The 25,648-nt window shown below is 42.4% G+C and overlaps 1 protein-coding gene across 3 annotated transcripts in view; it reads left to right on the top strand.

Moving 5' to 3' along the window:
* CLTCL1 (clathrin heavy chain like 1) overlaps window positions 1-25,648 on the top strand; it is an 88,594-nt gene that overhangs the window by 29,265 nt on the left and 33,681 nt on the right. For all 3 annotated transcript variants that reach the window (XM_025982748.2, XM_072723469.1, XM_072723471.1), the window contains 14 exons: window positions 5,395-5,559; window positions 6,921-7,034; window positions 9,902-10,075; window positions 10,966-11,163; window positions 11,959-12,159; window positions 12,255-12,407; window positions 13,047-13,169; window positions 14,760-14,897; window positions 17,986-18,150; window positions 18,734-18,914; window positions 20,275-20,438; window positions 22,911-23,036; window positions 23,574-23,716; window positions 24,060-24,294. In XM_025982748.2, coding sequence (XP_025838533.1) covers window positions 5,395-5,559; window positions 6,921-7,034; window positions 9,902-10,075; window positions 10,966-11,163; window positions 11,959-12,159; window positions 12,255-12,407; window positions 13,047-13,169; window positions 14,760-14,897; window positions 17,986-18,150; window positions 18,734-18,914; window positions 20,275-20,438; window positions 22,911-23,036; window positions 23,574-23,716; window positions 24,060-24,294 — 2,280 coding nt within the window. The remainder of the gene's footprint in view (window positions 1-5,394; window positions 5,560-6,920; window positions 7,035-9,901; window positions 10,076-10,965; window positions 11,164-11,958; window positions 12,160-12,254; window positions 12,408-13,046; window positions 13,170-14,759; window positions 14,898-17,985; window positions 18,151-18,733; window positions 18,915-20,274; window positions 20,439-22,910; window positions 23,037-23,573; window positions 23,717-24,059; window positions 24,295-25,648) is intronic.

Below are 25,648 nucleotides of genomic sequence, written 5' to 3'. Positions count from 1 at the left end.
CTCATATTGTTCAAGTCATCTCTACTGATATATGCTATATCATGCTTAATCTTGGAAATAATAAGCTAAGTGAAAGGTGTCGGCACAAAAAAACCCACATATTGTATGATTCCATTTTTATGAGACATTCAGAATAGTTATTATCTACAGAGATAGAAAATGGATAAGCAGTTGCTTTGACTGAGGATGGAGTGTGGGAGGTGGGAATGAGGGTTGACTGTTAATGAGGTTTTCTTAAGGGATGAAAGTGTTTTAAAATTATATTGTGATGATTGTACAATCTTGTGAATAAACTAAAAAACACTGAATAGTATGCTTCAAATGAATGAATTAATGGTAAATGAATTATATCTCAAAGTTGTTAAAAATACCTTTAGGAATCCTGGTCATTTATAAGGAAATCGTCATGTCTGAGAAATATTTTAAAGAAAAGATTATCAATCACAGTGTTACTTATTTGTGCTTTACTGAAAAAAATAAAAACCAACAAAAAAAATCCAAGCCAAAAGCTGTTTTGACTCTCACTATGCTTCTGACATCAAGTGTTGGCTTTTCTATATCAAACAATTCTCTAATTCCCTGTGGACACCAACTGGATATCCAAGAATTAGCGCAGACTCCACAGGTTGAGTTCAGTCCCACAAGACTGCCTTCAGATGCCAGTCTCTAGTCCCAGGCCACCAGCACCTCTGGCCAACAAGCTATAAATCAGAGGTTCCCACAACCTCCTTCTCAGGTTCAATAATTTATTAGAATGGCTCAGGAAGGCACTTTACTTACTATTACTGGTTCATTAAAAAGGGTACAACTTAGGAACAATCAAATGGAAGCAATGTATAAGGCAAGGCATGGAGGAAAGGGGTATGCATGGAGCTTCCATGCCCCATGCAGGCCCTCCACCCTACCACCACTTTGATGATAGGAGCTTTCTGAACTCTTGTCACTCGGGGGTTTCTGTGTAGATTTGCATTGGTCTTTGGGGATTAACTTTGTCTCCAGAGGGGTGGGACATAAAGTTCCAAACTTGAAGCTATCTAAGACCCCCCATAGGCTTTTGTGTCACAAAGATGCACCTGTCACTCATTTAGGATATTTTAAAGGTTTTAGGAGTTCTGTGCCAGGAACAAGAGACAAAACTGAGTATGTATTTCTTACTATACTATCACACAAATATTTAACAAACAATAACAACCAAAATCCATGGGTATAAGGATAGACAGTGAAAACCAATGGAATAGAACTGAGAGTCCTGGGATGCCTGGATGGCTCAGTCGGTTAAATGTCTGCTTTCAGCTCAGGTCATGATCTCAGGGTCCCAGGATCAAGCCCTGTATCAGGCTTCCTGCTCAGCAGGGAGCCTACTTCTCTCCCTCTGCCTGCCACTTGCCCTGCTTGTGCTCTCTCTCTTCCTCTGTCAAATAAATAAATCTTAAAACACACACACCCCTGAGAGTCTAGGAATAAACCATACACCTATGGACATTTGATTTTTGACAGTGGTGGCAAGACCAATCAATTGGGAAAGACTGTTCTCTTCAACAAATGATGCTGGCACACCAAGATATTCAAATGCAAAAGAATGGAGTTGGATTCCTACCTCATACCGTATATAAAAATTAATTTGGGGCACCAGAGTGGCTTAGTTTGTTGAGTGTCCCAACTCTTGATTTTGGCTCAGGTCACGATCTCCATGCTGCACGTGGAGCCTGCTTAACATTCTCTCTCTCCTCCCTCTGCCCCTCCCCCAGCTCACAACTTAGTTTGTCTTGCTTTCTCCCTCAAATAAATCTTTAAAGTTAGCTCAAAATGGATCAAAGACCTAAATATAAGAGGCAAAACTAAAACCTTTAAAAGAAGATGTGAGAAATGTTCATGACTTTGTATTTGGCTATGGATTTTTAGATATAACACCCAAAGCATGAGCAACAAAAGAAAACAGGTAATTTGGATTATATCAAAATTAAAAACATTTATGAATCAAGACATTATTAAGAAAGGGAAAAGATAACATACAGAAGAATTTGTAAATCATATATCTGAGAAGAATCTAGTATCTACAATGTATAGAGAACACTTGGGACAAAAAGATGTCCCAGATAGAAAATATACAAAAAGACTTGAACAGATATTTATCCAGAGATATATACAAATAGCCGACAAGCACATGAAAAGGTATTCAACATCATTAGTCACTAAGGAATTGCAAGTCAAAACCACAATGAGGTACCACCCATTGGGCTGGTGGCATAATTTTTTTTAATGGGAAATAATGAGTTTTGGCAGGGATGCAGAGTTATTGGAATCCTTGTATGTCAGTAGTAGGAATGTAAAATGGTTCAGCTCCTGTGGAAAACAGATTGATGGTTCCTCAAAAAATTTAACATAAAGTTACATTTGACCTAGCAATTTCACTCCTAGGCATCTACCCAAGAAAAGTGATGAAAACACATCCATACAAAAACTTGTGCACAAACATAGCAGCAGCATTTGTCATAGCTAAAAGATGAAAACAACCCAAATGTTTACCACTGGCTGAATGGATAAAATATGACTTTTACACAAAATGGAGTATCATTTAGGCTTAAAAAAAAAGGAATTAGTGATACAGACTACAACATGGATAAACCTCGAAAGCCTCACTGAGTGAAACAAGTCACACAAAAGGCGTTTTATGATTCAATTTATATGAAATAGGTAAATCTGTAGAGATAAAGCAGACTGGTGGTTGCCAGGGGGTGAGGGGTGGGGAGATGGGAACTAACTTTTAATAGGCACAGGGAGTTTTTTGGATGATAAAAATGTTTTGAAACTACATAAAGGGGATGGTTGCACAACATTGTGAATGTTCAATGCCACTGAATTGAATCCTTCCTTTAAAATGGGTAGTTTTAGGTATGTGAATTTCATCTCAACTAAAAGGATACAGGACGATAACATGAAGGATGGATTTTGGGCCACAGACCATGGTTTGCAACCCCCTGTCTGAGCATTTGTAAATGTTTTCCCTTTGTTTGAAACAGCTTTTCCTCTTCACCTTGTGACCTCTTACTCCAGCTTAGGAGTCACTAGGAAGCCTTTCCTGACTCACCAGGTTGCATGAAGTCACAGCATATCATTCTATCCTGGGCCATAACAGCACTCTGTATTGCTGTTGCTTGCTTCCTTGCCAGAGTCCTTATGTGTCCTTAAGGGAAGGGTCTGAGTCACATTCATTTTTCCTTATCCTTAGCCCTTCACATGGTGCCTGGCACAAATGAAAGCATTTTTTAACAACGTTTTATTTATTTATTCATGAGAGACCCACAGAGAGAGAGGCAGAGACACAGGCAGAGGCTCCCTGCATGGAGCCTGATGTGAGACTCGATCCCAGTACTCCGGGATACGCCCTGAGCCAAAGGGAGACACTCAACCACTGAGCCACCCAGGCGTCCCAAATGAGAGCATTTTTACATTGAGTCTTTGTCAGCTACAGTCCTCGGTATGCCCTTTCCCAAAGCACACTCAGCACTCCTGCAAGGTGGACTACCAGACAGGAGCCTAAGTTTCAGAAGCGGCCCCAGACTGCACATGCAGCCTCTGGGTGGGACATGAGGACAGGCAGTGCAGAGTCCAGGTCTCAGGCTTGATCTCAGGTCTTCTCTGCTTCACCTCTTCTTGGCTTTAGGTTAGTCTTCTCTAGCATTGAGACTTAAAGGTACTGTCTCCATATGGTCTCCAATCTTCCCATCCTCACCCAGGAGGGTGAGTCTTGTCCTGTCCTTACTCTCATTTAAAACTTTTCTTGGGGATCCCTGGGTGGCGCAGCGGTTTAGCGCCTGCCTTGGCCCAGGGCGCGATCCTGGGGACCTTGGATCGAGTCCCGCGTCGGGCTCCCGGTGCATGGAGCCTGCTTCTCCCTCTGCCTGTGTCTCTGCCTCTCTCTCTCTCTCTCTCTCTCTCTCTCTGTGACTATCATAAATAAGTAAAATTAATAAAATTAAAACTTTTCTTGGGCAGCCCCTGTGGCGCAGCAGTTTAGCGCCACCTGCAGCCCAGGGCGTGATCCTGGAGACCCTGGATTGAGTCCCAGGTCAGGCTCTCTGCATGGAGCCTGCTTCTCCCTCTGCCTGTGTCTCTGCCTCTCTCTGTGTCTCTATGAATAAATAAATAAATAATCTTTAAAAAATTTTTTAAAAAATAAAACTTTTCTTGTTCATTCTTCTGTTAGAGTGCACACATTTATCTACCACTTGCTCTCCTATTTCTTCCCCGTCTCGGCCTTTGGCAACCACTTGTCTACTCTGTCTCTCTGGATTTCCCTATTCCGGATATTTCATGTGTGGCCTTTGTGAGTGGCTTCTTTCACTTTGCATGTTTTCAAGGTTCATCAGTGTTGTAGCATGAACTGCTACTTTCCGTAGTACTTTAACATAATTGTGCAGTACAAAAGTACAAAGGAAAGGTTCTTTAAAAAGAAAAATGTTGAAGCCTTTGTTTCCCTTTCTAAGGAGTGGGAGTAGGTGGCAGATACATTGAGGATCTGAATTTTATCCACCGACTGTATGGGGCCTCATTTGGCTGGGGTGGCGATTTGAATGTTGAATTCTAAGAGCTTGAGCTGTGATGCTGTCATATCTCATTTACTTAGCTTTTTGAACATTTGACATTGGATACAAATGTACTAAAATTCTTTGCCCAAAAATGTACATTCTAAGTTTTATAAAAGATACCAGCCTTATTGGGGTTTATTGAATACAGTTTTTGCCATTTACAGATTTCAGAAAACCCAATTTTCAGAATTAGCCCATAACTTCCTCCTCTTGATATAACTACTCCTTTAGAGTTGCTTCCCAAGACTTTACATGAATATTTATGTTTATAGAATATGTGTATATTTATTAACATATGCAAACATGGAATGTACACTTACACATATACACAAACATATGTCTAAATGCATACCTGTGTATATACTCACATTTTACATTTAACAAATCAAGAAGTTTGTCATCTTATTTTTTCCCTGGTGTTTGCAGCCATCTTTCCATATCAGATTTAGAGTTATATCATGTCTTTAATATATAATAGGCTTGTTTTGGGGAGCACCTGGATGGCTCAGCTGGTTAAGCATCTGCTTTTGGCTCAGGTCATGGTCCTGGAGTCCTGGGATTGAGCCCCACATTGGGCTCCCTACTCAGCAGGGAGCCTGCTTATCCCTCTCCCTCTGCCTGCTGCTCCCCCTGCTCGTGCTGTCTCTCTCTCTCTGTCAAATAAATAAAATCTTTAAAAAAAATAGGCTTGTTTTTTATTTAGAGAAACTATATCAATATATGAGACTTTCATTATAGAAACATTTGTTTTAACAATTTATATCCTCTCTTTTCTTTCCCTTTCATTGCAAATGTCTTGTCTTAGCAAAACCGTGTAGTTGGGGCAATGCAGCTCTACTCTGTGGATAGGAAGGTTTCACAACCCATAGAAGGCCATGCTGCTGCTTTTGCAGAGTTCAAGAGCGAGGGGAACGCCAAGCCTGCCACCCTTTTCTGCTTTGCTGTACGAAGTCCCACAGGGGGCGGCAAGGTAAGCTCTCTACTTTGTCTTCTCTTTGTGTTGGGAGTCTGTATAAGTGTAAATTGGTAGCCACTTAACCCACATTTCAAAACCAATTTATAATTGGGAGTGGGGAATGACCTGCAGGTGCTTCATGTAAATGATGGCTCTTACAGTATTTAGAACAACACCCACCTGTACTTATGGGAATGGTTCTGTAGTCTCCTTATGTGGATCTGAGTTTTGTCTGTACTCCAATTCCTTGTTCCTTTCTTACAGGCAGATGCCACCTGTCCATAGTCCTGCCCTTTTCCCTCCACCTCCCAAAGAAGCCTGGCTTCCTTACCCATCACCCCCCGCCCCCTTCTGTTGGCAATGGCACCATCCTTCCCAACTCCCAAGCAAGAAGCCATGGCTTTCTAGCTCCATTCTGTTTGTGTTGCCACTGTCCATCTTTAGCAAGTGTCACTTCTGTGGCAGACCAGCCCCTTGTTACCTGTATTTGAGTTAGAGAATAGTCATTTATTAGGTCTTCAGACCCACCTCACCTTTCAAAAATAATTTTTCCAAACTACCATTTCTCTTAAGGTGCCTGTATGCTAGGAGTTTTAGTCTCCCTGCATCTTAACTCCCAGTGGCCCCTGCTCACTTGCTACATCAGCCCTCCTCTTCTAGCCCATCGCTCCGCTTGCATCAAGCCTTTTTGGTGTTTCCCCGCTCCTCTCTGCCAGGCCAAATCCAAACTGTTCTCTAAGTGTACACTCGTCAGTTTCTTCTGCTGGGCACCCTCTCCAACCCTTGTTGTTTTGTGTGTTTGATCCACCCCTACTCGTGACTTTTTCCAGACCGTTTCTAGCTTTAGTACCTTCTCATTAGATGAGAGGAACTTGAAGCTGTTCTGATAGTAGCAGGGATGAAGCCCCTTGTTCACTCTCATTCTTTCTGATTTTCCAAAGATTCTTAGCACCACTACCCCAACATAACCTTGAAAAACTCTCAGGCATTTGGCACAGTTGACTGTCTTGTGAGTTTGGCATTCAGTTATAGTATCTTGTCGGCTGATTTGTGTTAGCCTGAGCTGTGTCCAGGAGAGCTCCTTGTTTCATGGGCTTCCACACTAAGGCCCAGAGAGGGGAGAAGTGACTTGGCTTACATGCTGGTACTAAACATTGCTCATGTTTGCTGGTGTTGGTTTTTCCTGTGTCCTTGGTGTGGTAGGCAGCAGGTTAATGAATAGCATGAGCACTCCAAGACTGTCTTGTTTTGTTTGATGTAAGTTTTATCTTTACCCCTACAAGGCATGGGCTATGGCTCTGCTTACCACTGGGGATTGGTTAGCCTCCGTCTACCACCAGTATGTTTACTTTCATTGACTTAAATCTCTTCTCTAGTTGCACATAATTGAAGTCGGGCAGCCTGCAGCAGGAAACCAGCCTTTTGTAAAGAAAGCTGTGGATGTGTTTTTCCCTCCAGAGGCTCAGACTGATTTCCCGGTGGCTATGCAGGTATGAATGTGCTGCCCACTATGTGAGTTCAAACAAATCACAGATCTTGTGGGGAGGGGAATAGAAGATAGCAGGTTCCTGTGCTTCAGAAGATGCCCAAATAGATAATATTAGATTGTGGAGAAGATAATGTCGATGCTCATGTTCTAGCTAATGCTGTCTTAACATTCTCTGGAAAGGATCACTCTTTTCTACAAACAAGGACTTTGTACAACTCACATACCAAAGTCCCAGGCCTTTTCCTTTTTATTATAAAAGATTAGATGTTCACTTTACTACAGAAATATAAAGAGGAAAACAATCTTCTGTAGCTGAACCAGTTGGATATAAAATATATCAAAGATCTCACTACTTGTCATATTTAAAAAGTTAGATACACTTTTTGAACAAAATTGGGATCACATAATATATGTAAGAGCATACAATCTACTCTCCCTTATTACTCTTCTGCTCAGTACATAATTGGCATTTCTATAATAGATATGACATTCTTAGTTAATATTTTGAGAAATAAATGTTTATTCTTAGGGATCTACCATAATGGTAGGATGGTTTAGCTGTTTGCCTTTTTTCCTGTTCTCAAATATTTGATAATACTTAATGATGATTTCTTTTTAAAGTATTTTTTAAATGATAATTTTTTAAGCTAGACTTCTGGAAATAAATATGTAATCAAATGCATTTTTTTCCCACAAAGTGAAATTGGACTTTTGTCTGACTTAGAGAAATACATATTGTCCATAAATATCCATCAACATCAATAAACATAACCAAAGAATTAAATAGCGACTGAAATCCTACCCCACTGAAAACTGACTGCCCCTTTGGAAGTATCTTCTTCGTATGCATGCATTTGTGAAGACATTTACAAAAAGAGTCTTATGACGTGTCTTAGCACTGACCTTCAGCTTTATGACCTTCTTTCACTGTGTTGTAGACTATACCACACCAATTAAATGCATATAATATTTTAATGTCTGTATCATCTGTTCTGTGGATGTCCCTGACTCATGTAGACAATCACCCATTGGGTATTTATGTTTACAGTAACACTTGTAGGAGCATTGTTGTCCAGTGCTCCGTCCAAGGATAAACTCCTGCAAGTGAAACTACTGGTCAGGGGCATGTGCACAACCACCCTGGACAGTGTCCAGTGATGTTCATTCCCTACCTGTGATTATTGTTAAGATGGGATGGGTTTAGCACTCCTATACATCCTGTTAATTGCCTCTTCCTAATATTGGCATTTTTTTCTCTTGGGGTGTTTATCTTGTAAGAACTCTGTAGTTTTGGGGTACTGAGTGTCTGGTGTGTTTCAAATAGATATTTCTTTCCAGTCATCTCAAGTTTATTTGTGGTATATTCCATTTTGTGGAAGATTTTGCATTTTTGTGTGGCTTTGATACCATGTTTTGTAAAGAATTCTGCACCCCAATGTGATGAAATATTCACCCATATTTGCTTCTATTACTTTCTTGGTTTTATTTGCTTAAAATCTTTGACCCATCTGGAATTTACTTTAAAGAGTAAGATGAAGGGCAGCCCGGGTTGCTCAGCAGTTTAGTGCCACCTTCAGCCCAGGCCGTGATCCTGGAAACCTGGGATTAAGTCCCACGTCAGACTCCCTGCATGGAGCCTGCTTCTCCCTCTGCCTGTGTCTCTGCCTGTGTCTCTGCCTCTCTCTCTCTCTGTCTCTCATGAATAAATAAATAAGAAATGTTAAAAAAAAAAAAAAAAGTAAGATCAGGGCTTTTTTTTTTTTTAGTCTTTTTTTTGTGTGTGAATTTATTTTTTATTGGTGTTCAATTTGCCAACATATAGAATAATGCCCAGTGCTCATCCCATCAAGGGCCCCCCTCAGTGCCGGTCACCCAGTCACCCCCACCCCCCGCCCACCTCTCCTTCCCCCACCCCTAGTTCATTTCCCAGAGTTAGGAGTCTCTCATGTTCAAGATGAGGGCTTTTTTAAAAAAAGATTTTATTTATTCATTTGAGACAGAGAGACAGAGAACATGAGCAAGAAGGAAAGGCAGAGGGAGAAGTAGACCCCCTGCTGAGCAGAGAACCCGATGACGTGGGGCCTGATCCCAGCACCTGAGATCACGATTTGAGCTGAAGGCAAACAGTTAACCATCTGAACCACCCAGGCACCCAAAGAGACAGTTCTTTATGCTCATCCCCCATCGCCATATAGACAGCTGGTTATATCAGCATTGTATACTGGTTAAAGTCTGTTTTCCACTAATATGAAATATCTACTCATTTATATTAAATTCTTATGTACATTTGATTCTATTTCAGGGTTCTCAGTTCTGTTTGTTTATATTTTTTCCTATGCTGGTGCTCACTTTATTTTTTTATTACCATTCTTTAAAACCACTATAGGTTTGGGGTGCCTGGCTGGTTCCATTGGAGGAATATGTGACTCTTGATCTCAGGGTCATGAGTTCGAGCCCCACTTGGGGTGTAGAGATTACTTAAATAAACTTTAAAAAAAATAAAATTACTATGAGCTTTATAATAATTTTTTAAAGTTTATCCAGAACTTTCCCCTTATTTTATGAACTCACAGCTTTTTCTAAAGGGATTTGGTAAGGAAGTGGGGAGAGGATAGTTAGACCTGAAAGACAAATGGAATAGCCTGGTTTATTGCACCTTTATTTGAGAAAAGTCAAGCAAAGTATTGGCTTTAAAACTAGTTCTCAAATGGATATGACTGGAATCAACTTGGGATCCACTCCCACCAATGATAAATGATAAATGATCTCTTGGGCTGAAAACTCCTCTTTCATCATTTGTGAGCTCTTTTGTCCTCTTTGGCTTCTCCTTACTTACATTTCTACCTGTTGTTCTCTATCTCCCTGTAGATTGGAGCTAAACATGGTGTTATTTACTTGATCACAAAGTATGGCTATCTTCATCTGTATGACCTAGAGTCTGGCGTGTGCATTTACATGAACCGTATTAGTGCTGACACAATTTTTGTCACTGCTTCACATGAACCTACTTCTGGAATTATCGGTGTCAACAAAAAGGGACAGGTATGGAACTTTGAGGGTTCATCTCCCACATTTTCCATTCATTGGGGACTGGAGCTTAACTTTTCCTCCTTCCTCAGGAAGGTGGTCAAATATTATCAGCTCCTGTTATTCAACTTACACCCATGTCTCCCTTCTCCTTCCTACCATCACTTTACCTCTCAGACAGCACTATTCTTTTTCATTTTTTTCAAGGTTTTATTTATTTATTTGAGGTAGAGCAAGAGACCAGGATCAGGGGAGCAGAGGGAGAGGGAGAAGCAGGCTCCCCACCGAACAGGACCCTGGGATCATGACCTGAACCAAAGGCAGATGCTCAACAGACTGAGCTACCCAGGTGCCCCTGGACAGCACCATTAAACAGGATCAATTCTGAGAGGAGTAGCTCCCGTCCTGCACAAAGCTTCTACCAGTGGAGCAGTGGTTCTGATACACACCACTAACATGTTCAGGCTAGGCACAGACTAATTGGGGAGGGTTGAAAGGCAGGTGCTATGCTACCTAAATTACCTTTCTCAACTAAAGTTAAAACAGTTAAAAGAAGGAAATCTGTGCTTTAAAAAAAAGAAGTTTGAGAAGAAAAACTGTCAGTTCCACCCCCACACCCAGTGACTTTGGCAGAGTTATCTTGAATGCGTCACTGGTCAGTATCCATGCAACCTGATATTTTTCTCATTTGACCATGCTGTAGCTCTGTCATGAAGTTCTGTTTTATTATCATTAGGTATTTGGCTCCTGTGCATCCTGTCCTGTTAGAGCCAATGTTCTAGGGATACTCAGCATGAGCTTTAGAACTTTGCTGATACTGCAGTGCCTACGGGCGAGATGTTGGCAGTAGGTATATACGGAGCACTTTCTAGGGTAGGCCAGTCTCACCTGTTGGGTCTTTATAGGTGCTGTCCATTTGTGTTGAGGAAGATAACATTGTGAATTATGCAACCAATGTGCTTCAGAATCCAGACCTTGGTCTGCGTTTGGCCATTCGTAGCAACTTGGCTGGGGCAGAGGAATTATTTGTGAGAAAATTCAGTACCCTCTTTGCGCAGGGGAGCTATGCTGAAGCTGCGAAAGTAGCAGCATCTGCACCAAAGGTAATGGCCCTCAAATGCTGTGTTCTAGTCTGAGAGTGAAATCAGTTATAAAAGCATTCCACTGCTGTTGTTGGATTGTCTTACTGTTTTGTTATTTGTTTTAGCTTTAAAATTTTGTGCCACTGGCATAACAATGAGACAAATCAATGAAAAGTACAATCCTACTACAATATTTTTTTAAATTCTTTTTCAGTTATTACCTATGTGCATAGATATTTCACACCCAGCTTCTTAACATAGGAAATACAGAGATATATTATACATCAAATGGTTGTGCCCCAATTTTATTTAGTCACATTCTACTCTACTTTCTCCACTCATCTGGAATGTTAATAGTACTGCTTGGGGCATTTTCTTTGATTTATTTCATTAAGATAAATTGTCCTAGGCCTAGATCTGCTTCTGAGCAGATAAAGGGTTTTGATTTGCTCCTCCTTGAAAGGATTTTTTTCTGTCTTTCAAGTGATGCGTGTGAACAAACTATTTCTAGTCTTCACCCAGGACTTCGAGTATTTTGAATTAAAATGTAGTGGTAGTAGAACTTCACTACTGCAAAGCTGATTTAGAAGCCTAATTCTCACCCTTGCTAGAAGTCATCTGTGGGACCGAGACCCACTGTGTTCGTGTTTTTTTGCTGAAGATGGAAGCCATTGCCTTGGTAGAGGACTTTCTGTCTTTGACAATTAATTCAGTGAGGAATTTCCATTGGCAGATTTTTTAAAAATATAAGCCAGTTAAGTAAAGAGACAGCCTGTGATTAATGACATAACAACCTATATTTCCATTTGTCATCAGGGAGTCCTGCGTACCAGTGACACAGTTCGGAAGTTCCAGAGTATTCCTGCCCAGCCGGGGCAGGCCTCTCCTTTGCTCCAGTACTTTGGAATCCTGCTTGACCAGGGTCAGCTCAATAAACTTGAATCCTTAGAACTTTGCCGTCCAGTGCTTCAGCAGGGACGAAAGCAACTCTTAGAAAAATGGCTGAAAGAAGATAAGGTACAAACACTTACGAAATCACAACCCTCAGCACAGTTTGAAAACAAGGTCACAGGCTCCTCTGGTCCTAATCCTGTCTCTTTGGCACATCACAGCTGGAGTGTTCAGAAGAACTTGGAGATTTGGTCAAAACTGCTGACCCTACACTCGCTCTGAGTGTATATCTTCGGGCAAATGTGCCAAGCAAAGTTATCCAATGTTTTGCAGAAACAGGCCAATTCCAGAAAATTGTCCTCTATGCCAAAAAGGTAATATATGCCTAACCGTTAGCACTTCATAGATAATTAATTTGTGGTGAGTTGTTGCTGATTCTGAAATTTATAAAAAACCCTTCCTCCTACGGACATGCTCTAGTGTGAGTTGTTGATGTTGCTGTTAGTATCTGTCATTCAGTGATAATGATCCTATTTTATTCTCTTCAGTTTTTTATTTTCCTGTCTTATGTTTACAGTCCTATCAATTTCCTTCCAGTTGGGGATTTTCCTGTAATTTTATCTTGTTCTTTTTCTTCTTTCTCCCTCACCCTCCTCAGCATCATCTGTGTGTTAAACCTGTGTTTCCACAGGCTTCCACAGCAGCTTGTGCCCAAAGTTCGCTGGCTTGTGTGCTGGGTATGGGTCAGAGCTGGCACACTGGTTGGAGTGACTGTTTTGTGGTTCAGGCTATTTGTGTAGTTGATTGCACCTCTGCAATACATGGCATCATCACACTGAAGTGATTGTTGTGTTTAGCAGAGGCCGAGCATGTACACATGCTAATATTGTTCCTCATTTCTTTGTAAACACGAGTTCAAAACAAAAAAATGGGAGTTGTTTATTGTTTTTATTTTTGTTTAGCCACTCACGGTGTTTTGTTTATTTTTCTGATGGGTGTTCCCTTGCTTCTAGGTTGGCTATGTCCCAGACTGGATCCTTTTGCTAAGGAGTGTAATAAGGATCAGTCCAGACCAGGGCCTGCAGTTTTCTCAGATGCTAGTGCGAGAGGAAGAGCCATTGGCCAATATTGACCAGGTGAGCATTGGCTGATTGTTTGGGACAGCTTTTTGTGGCTTGTATAGCTGTCAAGAAGATTCCCTTTTGTTTTTTTTACTCTTACCAGTGTCTCAGTTTTCTTTGTCTGTTAATCTTCCAGTTTTAAAAGATATGATGTACCAGAGGAGATTGTCTTCTAGTCTTTTATTGTTTGAATACATATCATTTACCGTTTTTTTTTTTTTTTTTGAAGTATTTTAGAGGATTCATGTGTCAGGTTGTGAGGATCTTGTTTCTTTGTGGTGGTTTGTGGTGGGGAGTGAGGATGTCATTTGGGAATGGTGGCCCCACTCCACCCCCAGCCCCACCTCATTATACTCTGCTGACTAAAGCCACCCAATTCTGCCTGCATACCTGGTTATGGTGAGTGCTTTTGAGTCTGCAGACTTTCATCTTGTGGGTGTCTGGCTAACCCAGAGGTAGGTGAACAGGAGACTGTTATTTTAGCATAACATAGTTAGTGTTTAGATATAAACATCTGTCAGGTCACCTTCATTAAACTGTGTGTAAAGAGCTCTGGATAATGCAGAGATGTGTAATGAAGCTTGAAGCAAAGCAAAATCAATATCCTGTATAGATTCAATTATAAGTACAGTCACACTAGGTTATATACATCTTGGAATTTGCAGGTTTTGGAGATTAAGGGGTTTGAGGCAAATTTACATAGATCTCAAGAGGAAAAAAACCTCCAGATTATATCTGGATTATATTTCATATTCCTGAAGTATTTTTATTTATGTATTTTTAAAAAGATGTTATTTATTTATTTATGAGAGACCCAGACAGAGAGGCAGAGACATAGGCAGAGAGAGAAGCAGGATCCCTGCAGGGAGCCCAATGTGGGACTCGATGCTGGGACCCTGGGATCACGACCTGAGCCAAAGACAGGTGCTCAACCACTGAGCCACCCAGGCACCCCTGAAGTATTTTTATTATAAGCTTTCTCTTGTATTTTAAACTTGGAAACAGTTACACAATTCATAAATTCATTACCTATATTTCACTTCTTAGTAAGGCTTATTCTTTAATATCTATTTTAACTCTAATGATTGTCGTCTAAGTCAATGTTTGCATTTTCTTAACTGTGCCTGAATAATAAGAGTATAAGGGCTAGAAACCAGGTGTTGACTGCCTCTAGGATTTGATTAAGTAATAGATCGTTAAGATTGCTTGGATCACTGTAGAGGAATTTGGGGATTCATATTGATACAACTACTTCCTTTGATTGACTTGAATAAAATGCCCTGTTGGTGAGTATGACATGGGTGATAAATTTCACAAAATTACCTAATAGAAAATGGCCATGAATTACTTGACTTCTGATGATAAGAGAAAATGCAGGAGCACCTACTTGCCTTATTCAGAAGAGCATGTGACTGTTGATCTCAGGGTTGTGAGCTTGAGCCCCGTGTTGAGTGTAGAGATTACTAAAATAAATTAAAAGTTTTTAAATGCAAGGGAAGGAGCTAATTATTGAATTTTTAAATGAGATTCATTTTTAGGAACTTTTTGAATAGGAAAATAAAACCATTTCCTTTGGGTAAAAATGTGGCTTGCTATCTGTTTCAGATTGTAGATGTTTTCATGGAAAACAGTTTAATTCAGCAGTGTACTTCCCTCTTATTGGATGCTTTGAAAAATAATCGCCCAGCTGAGGGGCACCTCCAGACTCGCCTGTTGGAGATGAACCTGATTCATGCACCCCAGGCAAGTGCCATTTCTAGGCTGAAACCAAGGGACAAAGGACCTGTTTCTGTGTAGGACTCGCACACCTAAACACAGAGGCTTTGGGCTGGGATGTGCTCGTGCCTCAGTGGACATTCTCTAGGACTTTCTTATAAGAGATTTCCAGAATCCATGGTGCAAAACTTTCATAGAAATAATTACAACTGGGTCATCTTTTCTTTTGCTTCCTTTTTTCTTTTCTTTCTCTTCTTTTCTTCACTGTGGTAAAGTATACATAAAAAAATTTACTGTTTTAATCATTTTTTAAAAGGTATTATTTATTCATGAGAAACACAGAGAGAGAGGCAGAGACATAGGCAGAGGGAGAAGCAGGTTCCCTGTGGGAAGCCCGATGCAGGACTTGATCCCAGGACTGTGGGATCATCCCCTGAGCCGAAGGCAGACACTCAACCACTGAGTCACCCAGACACCCCAGTTTTAAACATGTTTAAGCACACAATTCAGTGGCGTTAACTAAATTCACAATATTGTGCAACTGTTACCACTATGTATTTCCAGAACTTTTTATCATCACAAACAGAAAATCTATACCCATTAAGTGGTAACTCCCCATTCCCTTCCCCAGTCCTTGGTAACCCCCTATTCTATGTACCTTTTCTATGAATTTGCCTATTCTAGATACTTCATATAAGTAGAATCATATATTTGTTCCTTTGTTTGGCTTATTTCATTTAGCATATTATTTTCAGGATTCATCCATGTCATACCATGGATTAGAATTTCATTCCAGGGCAGCAGCCCGGGTGGCTCAGTGGTTTAGCGCCACCTTCGGCCCGAGGCATGATCCTGGAGACCGGGGATCAAGTCCTCCACGTTCTCCTGTGTGGAACCTGCTTCTCCCTCTGCCTGTGTCTCTGCCTCTCTTCTCTCTTTCTCTCTCTCTCTCTCTCTCTCTCTCTCTGTCTCTCATGAATGAATAAATAAAATCTTAAAGAATTTCGTTCCTTATTATGTCTGAATAAGATTCCTTCGTATGTGTATATCACATTTTGTTTATCCATTTATTTGTTGATAGACATTGGGTTGCTTTCACCTTGTGCTATTGCAAATAGTGCTGCTGTGAATATTGGTATGCAGGTATCAATCAGTTTGAGTGAGTTCCTGTTTTCAGCTTTTGGGGTGTATACCCAGAAGTGGAATTGCTGGATCATATGGTAATACTGAATGTAACTTGTTGAGGTACCACCATACTGTATTCCAAGCAGTTATACCATATTCTTACCATAATATATGAGGGTTCCAATTTCTTCATGTGCTTGTCAACACTTGCTATTTTCCGTATGTGTTTTTAAAAAAAAAAAAAATAGCTATCCTAAATGGGTGTGAAGTGGTAGCTCATTGTGGCAGGGCATTTCTTGAACTGAAAGTTGAGGGGTGACGTTAAATTACATTTATGTGCCTTTTTGGGTTAATTTGGGATATATATGCAGGAAAGGAGTTTGGAGAAATTTATATCAAGCTCTTAACCACAGTCGTCTGAGTGGACAAGATCATAGTTCACTTTATTCTTTACTTGTTTGTGTTCCAGTTTCTTTTTCTTTATAATTATGTACTATTTTTGTGATTAGGAAACAGTATGTTCATTGTATTGTTCTGTGATCTCAGGTATCCAGTCCACAGGTCAGCTGCTGTTGTGTGGTTCATACCCTACCTTTAGGAAGCAAAAATGCTATTAATTTGCTGTTTGGTGTTCTGTTGAAATCTTATAAATGAGATTTTTTTTTGAGATTTTATTTTTTCATGAGAGACACAGTGACAGAGAGAGAGAGAGAGGCAGAGACACAGGCAGAGGGAGAAGCAGGCTCCATGCAGGGAGCCTGATGTGGGACTCAATCCCGGGACTCAGGATCACACCCTAGGCCAAAGGCAGGCGCTAAATTGCTGAGGCACCCAAGCTATCCTAGTAAATGAGTTTTGAAACAGCAACTAAGCACCACTTAGGAACTGAGCAGATAGACCCTAAGAAAAGCCCAAACCTGAAAGAGGGTCAGCCTGGATGGGTGCACAGCTGGGCACAACACCAGAAATATTGGAGCAGTCTTCTCTGGATGTCAGAGGCTGGATGATATTTTCTTTCTTGGCTCATCTGTGTTTTCTGAGTTCTTTAAATGACGCTATTGCTATAATGAGAAAACTTTTTTTTTTTAAAAGGGGATAGTAAAGACAGATCTGGAGAAAACAAACAGTGGGGACATCGATAAGTTCCAGATATTACAAAACTCTCCTTTTAGCCCTTGGTCTGGATTGTTTCCTCTATGGGGAACCCAGAGTATGCATTTCCCTGGAGCAGCATGTTGTTAGACTAGGTCTGTGGACACTGCATACTTGGTTGGTGCTCCATATTCTGGAAGGATTGGGAAAGAGTGTGCTGGGTGACACCCAGGAGCACATCTCATCAAGACTTGATACTAATTAGATACTAAGGGTCAGATCACTTAACAAGATAACAGGTTGCTTGTTGACCTACTCATTCTTAGGCCAGAGATTGCTTGTTTAAAGATGATAGATATTAAATCTTACCAGAATTCTTTCTAGGAGTGTTAGTTATTTTCTCACATACCCGACTCCCACAAAACATACCCCTAATTCTGCCTTTTACCAAATTGAGATGCTTAGTGAATGGCAAAAGGATTTGTTACTTCCACGTCTAATCTTAACTGTTGCTAGTCCAAGGATTGAGCTCATTAAGGGAGACCCTTGTAAACTCACACCCTGACATTGACCTTCACTTGCCATAGAAAACTGTACAGATATGATGGCTAAAAAGCCAGAGTAATAGTCTGGACTGATCCAAGTAACACGCTTTAGGGCAGAACCTCAGCCTTTTATACATACCTCACTTTGTACCCCAGAACCTTGTTTGAAGAGCGTTATGTGGCCTGGATGGTTGGCTAGGGTTCTGCTCAGAAGTGGGGAAGGACCTAGACCTGGTGAAGCCCCTCTCTCCTGTGAGCACTTTCTGGAGCTGTGCCCTGAGGGATAAGGTTTGAGCAGCTGCTCTTAAAATTGCCACCATTTAGACTTTCTTCCTGACCTCACTATTTCACAGGTTGCAGATGCCATTCTTGGAAATCAGATGTTTACTCATTATGATCGGGCCCACATTGCCCAGCTCTGTGAAAAGGCAGGCCTCCTGCAGCGTGCATTGGAGCACTACACTGACCTCTACGACATCAAGAGGGCTGTGGTCCACACTCACCTCCTCAATCCTGAGGTATCATGCACCCTTGGGGCACTCCTGTTGTGGATGACACCCACCTATCACTAGGATCACATGCTCCCAAAATTTCCTATGTACGTGGTTATAGGACTGTGGCATGTATCTTCCCTGTGCATGAACCTCATCACTGCTATATACAGTTCTCATTCAGCCCCCACACAAGCTCCACTTGCTCACCCACACAGCTGGGCTTGCATCACCTCTTTCTTTCCATTGTCTACCTTTGACTTAACCCGAAAGAACCTATTAATACTGACAGCTCTATCAGGGTTGTCTAAAACCATTAGCAGAAGCTAATTGGTACTGCATTCCATTTACAGAATAGATTTTTCTTTCAACTGTGGGGTATTGTAGGGTCTGGGACAGCTTAATGAATAGTTGAAGTTTAGTATCTTATCCTAAGTTCACTCCTGGCTCATACTTTTTACCACAAGGGATAGTTGCTTTTCAGTCCTCTTAAGTGAAGATTCTTTATATTTTTGACACTCAGTGGGAAGAATTGACCCAGTTATTTTGCCAGTGTCGGCAACATCTACAATGGTACTTAGCTGTGGACAAACTCTTCCTTGCTTCACAGTGGCTCATCAGCTTCTTTGGCTCCTTGTCGGTTGAGGATTCTTTGGCGTGTCTGCATGCTCTGATGTCTGCCAGTATCAGACAGAACCTTCAGCTGTGTGTGCAGGTAGCCTCCAAGTACCACGAGCAGCTGGGCACACAGTCCCTGGTGGAGCTCTTTGAATCCTTCAAGAGTTACGAAGGTAAACTTCACAGCCTCTAGCCAACTGCACCTCTTGCTCAGGTGCCTGTAGTAATCTCAGAGTCTTCCTTCAGGCCAGGCCGATGTGTCGGTCGTTGGCAGAAGATTTCTGCTGTCTGGTGCGTGTTACCCAGCTTAGGTAGTTTTTGGCATTTGCAAAGGAAGAAATTAGTTGGTTGGTGTTGGGTGGGGACACTTAGAATCCCCCTCGTGTCCCTGGAGCCTCTGTGGAATTGAGTATCTTTGTGTCACACAGTCTGCTGAATGTTCACCAGAAAGCCTGACCCACTTGCACTAGTGCATGGCCCTAAGAGGGCAGTGCCTTTGGCATCCCCCAAGTAAGAGCCCCATGGAGGCTCAGTGGTGTGTGGTTGTTGGGCTGGTAGGCCTGACTGTGGTTAGCCACCTCTGTCCTCCTATGGGTATCACACCAAGAATATGCTGGTGAAGGTGATGGCTTTCCTAGGTGAGAGTCTGCTGGAGACAGGCTCGGGTAGGGATAGAAACTGAGCATTTGTCCAGTGAGGTGTTAAGTCACTTCCCTGGGCCTAGTGAGGCTGGAATGTTGGAAGAGTAAAGGCAATACCTGCCTATAGGGAGCTGCCCCTCTCGTCAGAAGACGCCATTGCAGGAAAGGCTGCAGCAGCTATTAGATTGCACTGGGTGAGGAGATGGCAGTAGAGGAGGGTCAGTGGGAGCTGTCTGTTTTCAGAGTTCTGGTTCCTTCCCTCAGGTTAGAGCCAAAGACCTCCTCAGAGAAAGTGGTTTTCTCTGTGGTATCCTGTCCTGTTCTTATCACCAGTATTCCCTGGCTGGCTTCTGTGAGAGTCAGGAGATGTTCAGCCTCTGATGAATAACGGTGCTTTGTGACTCACCTTGCAGCCCAGTCCACAGTGGCTCCATGTGTGCCAGCAGCTCAGTGTCAGGGAGGCTGCCACTGAAAGCCTCTGCTTTCCTCTCTCCCTGGTTTGTCTTTTTTAGGGCAGCAGTCACACAGCCCTCTTAGGTTACCTGAATTTGAATTATCCTCGAAGATAACCATCTAGGGTGTGCCTGGGCCCCCCAGAAGAATCACACACACACACACACACACACACACACACACATACACACACAGTATTTTACATCAGAACATCTCAGGTGTATCTCCCAAATTTGATGGAAATCAGAACTAGCTATTTGAGGGGAGATGCCAAAGCAGAAGAACTTCATGTAGATTTTCTAAGTTGTGAGTGGGCTTGTGAGCTGGGAGACTGGAGCATTGCTGTTGTGGGCTGGCCCTCAAGGGCAAGTGGGCTGTGACTGTGGAAAAGGCAGGTTGATATTATGATGGCATAAGATAAAGCAATCTCTCTTTGTAGGCCTCTTCTACTTCTTGGGCTCAATTGTGAACTTCAGCCAAGATCCAGATGTGCACTTGAAATACATTCAGGCTGCCTGTAAGACGGGGCAGATCAAGGAGGTGGAGAGGATATGCCGGGAGAGTAATTGCTACAACCCAGAGCGAGTGAAGAATTTCCTGAAGGTAAGTGTGTCCAGACATTGCCTCATTCCTTGAGCAAACCATCAGGCAGCTGCCCAAGAGGTGGAAAGCCGGCTTTGTCTCATTGTTCCCTAGGTCCTTAGTGCAGAGCTCTACTTTATGGCCTAAAGTTCTTGGAGGAGGCCACTGCTCATTTTACAACCTATGAGGCTATGCTGTTAATTATCCAGTGTATGAGTAGAGGGAGTTAGTTTATTGCTGCATTATGTTTCAACAATGTCCCAACTATGCCCCTGTTAATTAGGTTGGGAAAGTCTATAGAAGCAAGTAAGCGACTCCGTGCTAGTGGCATCAAAAGTGAGAAGTGTATTTTTTCCTCGTGCACAGAGTGGGGTAGATGTGGAGCTAAGTAGGGTGGCTTTCTTTTTCACCATCTTTCAAGGACCAGGCTGATGGCTGCTTTGCCATCTTCAGCATACCACCTTGAATGGTCAACAGGAAAAAGGAAAGAGAGTTCAGAGGAGTAAGCATGGGTGATTTTTATGGGTGAGACTGCAGGTGGCATGTGGCACTTCGATTCCCATTCCATTAGAGGAAACTGGATCACATGGCCACACCCAGAACCTTGCAAAGGTGGGAAAGCACTGGGAGCCTTTCCCCTAAGATCAGGAAAAGACAGGGATGTCCACTCTCACCACTGCTATTCAACATAGTACTGGAAGTCCTCGCCTCAGCAATCAGACAACAGAAAGACATTAAAGGCATTCAAATTGGCAAAAAAGTCAAACTCTCCCTCTTCGCTGATGACATGATACTCTACATAGAAAACCCAAAAGCCTCCACCCCAAGATTGCTAGAACTTATACAGCAATTTGGCAGTGTGGCAGGATACAAAATCAATGCCCAGAAATCAATGGCATTTATATACACTAACAATGAGACTGAAGAAAGAAATTAAGGACTCAATCCCATTTACAATTGCACCCCAAAGCATAAGATACCTAGGAATAAACCTAACCAAAGAGGTAAAGGATCTATACCCTAAAAACTATAGAACACTTCTGAAAGAAATTGAGGAAGACACAAAGAGATGGAAAAATATTCCATGCTCATGGATTGGCAGAATCAATATTGTGAAAATGTCAATGTTACCCAGCGCAATTTACACGTTTAATGCAATCCCTATCAAAATACCATGGACTTGGGATCCCTGGGTGGCGCAGTGGTTTGGCACCTGCCTTTGGCCCAGGGCGTGATCCTGGAGACCCGGGATCAAATCCCACGTTGGGCTCCCGGTGCATGGAGCCTGTTTCTCCCTCTGCCTGTGTCTCTGCCTCTCTCTCTCTCTCTCTCTCTGTGACTATCATAAATAAATAAAGAAAAAAAATATTTTAAAAAATACCATGGACTTTCTTCAGAGAGTTAGAACAAATTATTTTAAGATTTGTGTGGAATCAGAAAAGACCCCGAATAGCCAGGGGAATTTTAAAAAAGAAAACCATATCTGGGGGCATCACAATGCCAGATTTCAGGTTGTACTACAAAGCTGTGGTCATCAAGACAGTGTGGTACTGGCACAAAAACAGACACATAGATCAATGGAACAGAATAGAGAACCCAGAAGTAGACCCTGAACTTTATGGTCAACTAATATTCAATAAAGGAGGAAAGACTATCCACTGGAAGAAAGACAGTCTCTTCAATAAATGGTGCTGGGAAAATTGGACATCCACATGCAGAAGAATGAAACTAGACCACTCCCTTTCACCATACACAAAGATAAACTCAAAATGGATGAAAGATCTAAATGTGAGACAAGATTCCATCAAAATCCTAGAGGAGAACACAGGCAACACCCTTTTTGAACTCAGCCACAGTAACTTCTTGCAAGATACATCCACGAAGGCAAGAGAAACAAAAGCAAAAATGAACTATTGGGACTTCATCAAGATAAGAAGCTTTTGCACAGCAAGGGCACCTGAGAAGTGTCATGTAGGTATGGCCAAATGAGGGGAGGCGTTATTATGATGGACTGTGTGTGTTAGCAGGGGGAGTGTGTTGGGGGGAGCCCCCTGCACTGATGGCTGATGTTCCATGGAGTGTGGCTGTTTGCCCAGAAAGGCAGCCCTTATTGGCAGGTGTTCTTGAAAGTAGCCCACACTGTCTGCTGCCAGGCTTGAGTCACATTTATACGTAATGGGCTGCTTATCTTAACACAAATGATATTTGCTTTTGGACCAGTTTGCAATGTTATTGCCAAATTAAGCAGAGTTCTTTTCTTCATTAACCAAATAGTACTATCTTTCTATTACTTGTTTCCCCAGGCAAACTCTATATCCCCAAAAGCAAATAACTTAAAACAATAGCATCTCTAGAACAAACTCTCATCCTGAGTCTTCTTGGAGTTGCTTTTCTATAGAAGCAGCGCCATCCCTATGCTTATTCCTGATTCCTGCAGTCTAGCTCTGTGGGGTCTTCACTGCCTGCTTTGTTCTGTGCTTTCCCAAAACACAGGAGGCCAAGCTCACAGACCAGCTTCCCCTCATCATTGTGTGTGATCGGTTTGACTTTGTCCATGACCTCGTCTTGTACTTATACCGGAACAACCTGCAGAAGTACATTGAGATCTACGTTCAGAAGGTACTACTGGGACCGTCGCTGCTGGCTCCCAAGTGACACCTGGCTGCCTTTGTGCCTTGGTTGGTGGTAATAACCTACACCTGAGAGACTGATTCTGCTCCCTGAATGTGTCTGAGACTGCTGGTATCTTAACCCAGGCTGCCATAGCACAATACCTCAGGCTGGGTGGCTTAAGCAATAGACATTTATTACTAACAGTTCTAGAGGCCGGAAGTCCCAAGATCAAGGTGCTGACCCCAACACCTTGGGTTGGTTCTTTCTAAAGCCACTCTCCTTGGCTTATAGATGGCCACCTTCTTGCTGTGCCTTTACATGGCCTTTTCTTTGATTACGGCCCTACCCTTGTGACTTCATTGAACCATAATTATGTCCTTCAAGGCCCATCTTCAAATACAGTCACATTAGGGCTTAGAGTTTCAAATATGCATTCTGCCCACCACAGGAACCCTTTAAGACAGCCACACTGTCCAGGCACTGGGGAACTTGTAGCAGTGACCTGTGCCTGCAGCACTGAAGTCACCACCTTGACCATTCTAGGTCAACCCTAGCCGGATCCCTGCTGTGGTTGGAGGGCTGCTTGATGTGGATTGTTCTGAGGAAGTAATTAAAAATTTAATCATGGTGGTGAGAGGACAGTTCTCTACTGATGAGCTGGTGGCTGAAGTAGAAAAAAGAAACAGGTAAGGGATCCTAGCTCGGTATCTTCTTCTCTTGCTCCTGGGTTCTATTTGCTGTTAAGTTCTCCAAGATCCCCTTCAGTCAGCCTCCAGACCCCAAGAGTAAACTGTCTCCATGGCTGGATTCATGGTAGTGAGTTATTTGCTATTGGTACTGCAGATCTTTCAGGAAAATGTAACAATTAAAATCAGTTTGGATCTCAAGTCTGTGTTGGTCCCTAGAACAACCTGAGGTTAATAGAATGAGATTTTTGTTTCTAGAAGCAACCTTCAGAGTTCAGGGTCTGCTCTGGAGGCTTAGGATATTCGTTTTGAGACTTTTATGATGTTCTTCTTTCTTCCAAAGGCTAAAGCTCCTGCTTCCCTGGCTGGAGTCCCGGAGTCACGAAGGCTGTGAAGAGCCTGCCACTCACAATGCACTTGCCAAGATCTACATTGATAGCAACAATAGCCCCGAGCGCTTCCTGAGAGAGAATGCTTACTATGACAGCCGTGTGGTGGGCCGCTACTGTGAGAAACGGGACCCACATCTGGCCTGCGTTGCCTACGAGAGGGGGCAGTGTGATCTTGAACTCATTAAGGTGAGGAGCAAATACACCTAGCTTCCAGCTGTTGCCCTGGCTTCCTGTGGCAGGACTTCATCAGTGGGAGCTGTTGAGGACTTCCTCTGAGCCCCACAGTTGCAGATCATGTGGTACATTTCCATAAACTTGGTTTCCTTTTCATTCAGATGCCTTATACCCTGTTTGTATATATTGTACCTATAAGCCTGGCTGCTCCAAGTCTGACCTGTCAGCCTTCTGTTTACAGTCCTTAAGGTTAATAGTGTCCTCAGTGTCCTGAGGGCAAAATTGAGCCCCTTGTCTGACTTGGGTTCACACAGTTCCTCTGGGAACTGCAAGTCCTGTCCTCAGCAGCCTGACTACCTCCCCTCTTGCCTCTCTACTTTGGATGCTTCCATCCTGTGTGCCCTAGCACTTCCTGCTCTTCTTCTTAGGGCAGCTTCTTACACATACCCTCTGCCAACTCTTCCCAACCATGAGCTCTTAACTGGCCCCTCCTTGGAACATCCACCTCAGGTCTGCTTACCTCCACCCTCGTTTGGATCTACATATTTTATTGTGACCTTAAACTCCAGAAATCTCATGTGGGTGTGCCTGATGTTTGTTTGACTGTAAGATCTATAGACATCTGTTTGCCCTGGGCACCTCAGAGTGCCTGACAACATGGTAGAAACTCAGCAACTGAGGAAGGAATATGTTAGGGTATCAAGCATACAGAGCCAAAGCTCAAGAGCAGTGTACCAGTTTCTCATCCTACTTTAGCTTTGGACACTGACCATGCAAGTGATAGGCCAGGTTGACACAGCACCTTGTCTTACAGTCTCTAGGGAGCCAGTTTGTGTGAAGTTGGGACTTTAGTTGGTTTGATACCATAAGCCAACCTTTTTGCTGAATGTTACCACCTTTTTATTAAAACTCAGTTCAGTGACCTCTCAGGGATTTTTACACTCAGCTGTCCTACCTGGACATCGCCTTTTAGTAAGGCAGAGTTCAGACCCAAAAATGCTCATTAAGGTCTGCTGTGTCAGAAGGAGAAACTGCAGTGAGATTTTGGGGCAGGCTAGAAATCATGCTGTGCACACATGAGCAGCCCATGGACACACATGCAGCACTTAGCCTTGTGCCTGGCCTGTGGTACCCAGCCAGTCTGATACCCACTAGGCCTTAGCAAGTGCCTCACACATTGAGATGTTCCAGTAAACAGCTGGTTTCTTAGAGATGTGTATTAGAACACTCAGAAAAGGGGTCTCAAGTTCAATCAAGGAAAGTGTATTTTAAAGTTTATAGACCTTGAAATGTAGCATATATGCTGTTTTGCACCAGTTCTGGGTTATTCTGATAACATTTTAGAGATGATGACTGTTTAAGTTAG

This window comes from Vulpes vulpes, chromosome 10 (genome assembly GCF_048418805.1).
Source record: "Vulpes vulpes isolate BD-2025 chromosome 10, VulVul3, whole genome shotgun sequence".
Lineage (NCBI taxonomy): Eukaryota > Metazoa > Chordata > Mammalia > Carnivora > Canidae > Vulpes > Vulpes vulpes.
The sequence above is the reverse complement of the archived record's forward strand: the minus strand, read 5'-3'. Positions and strand labels throughout refer to the sequence as shown.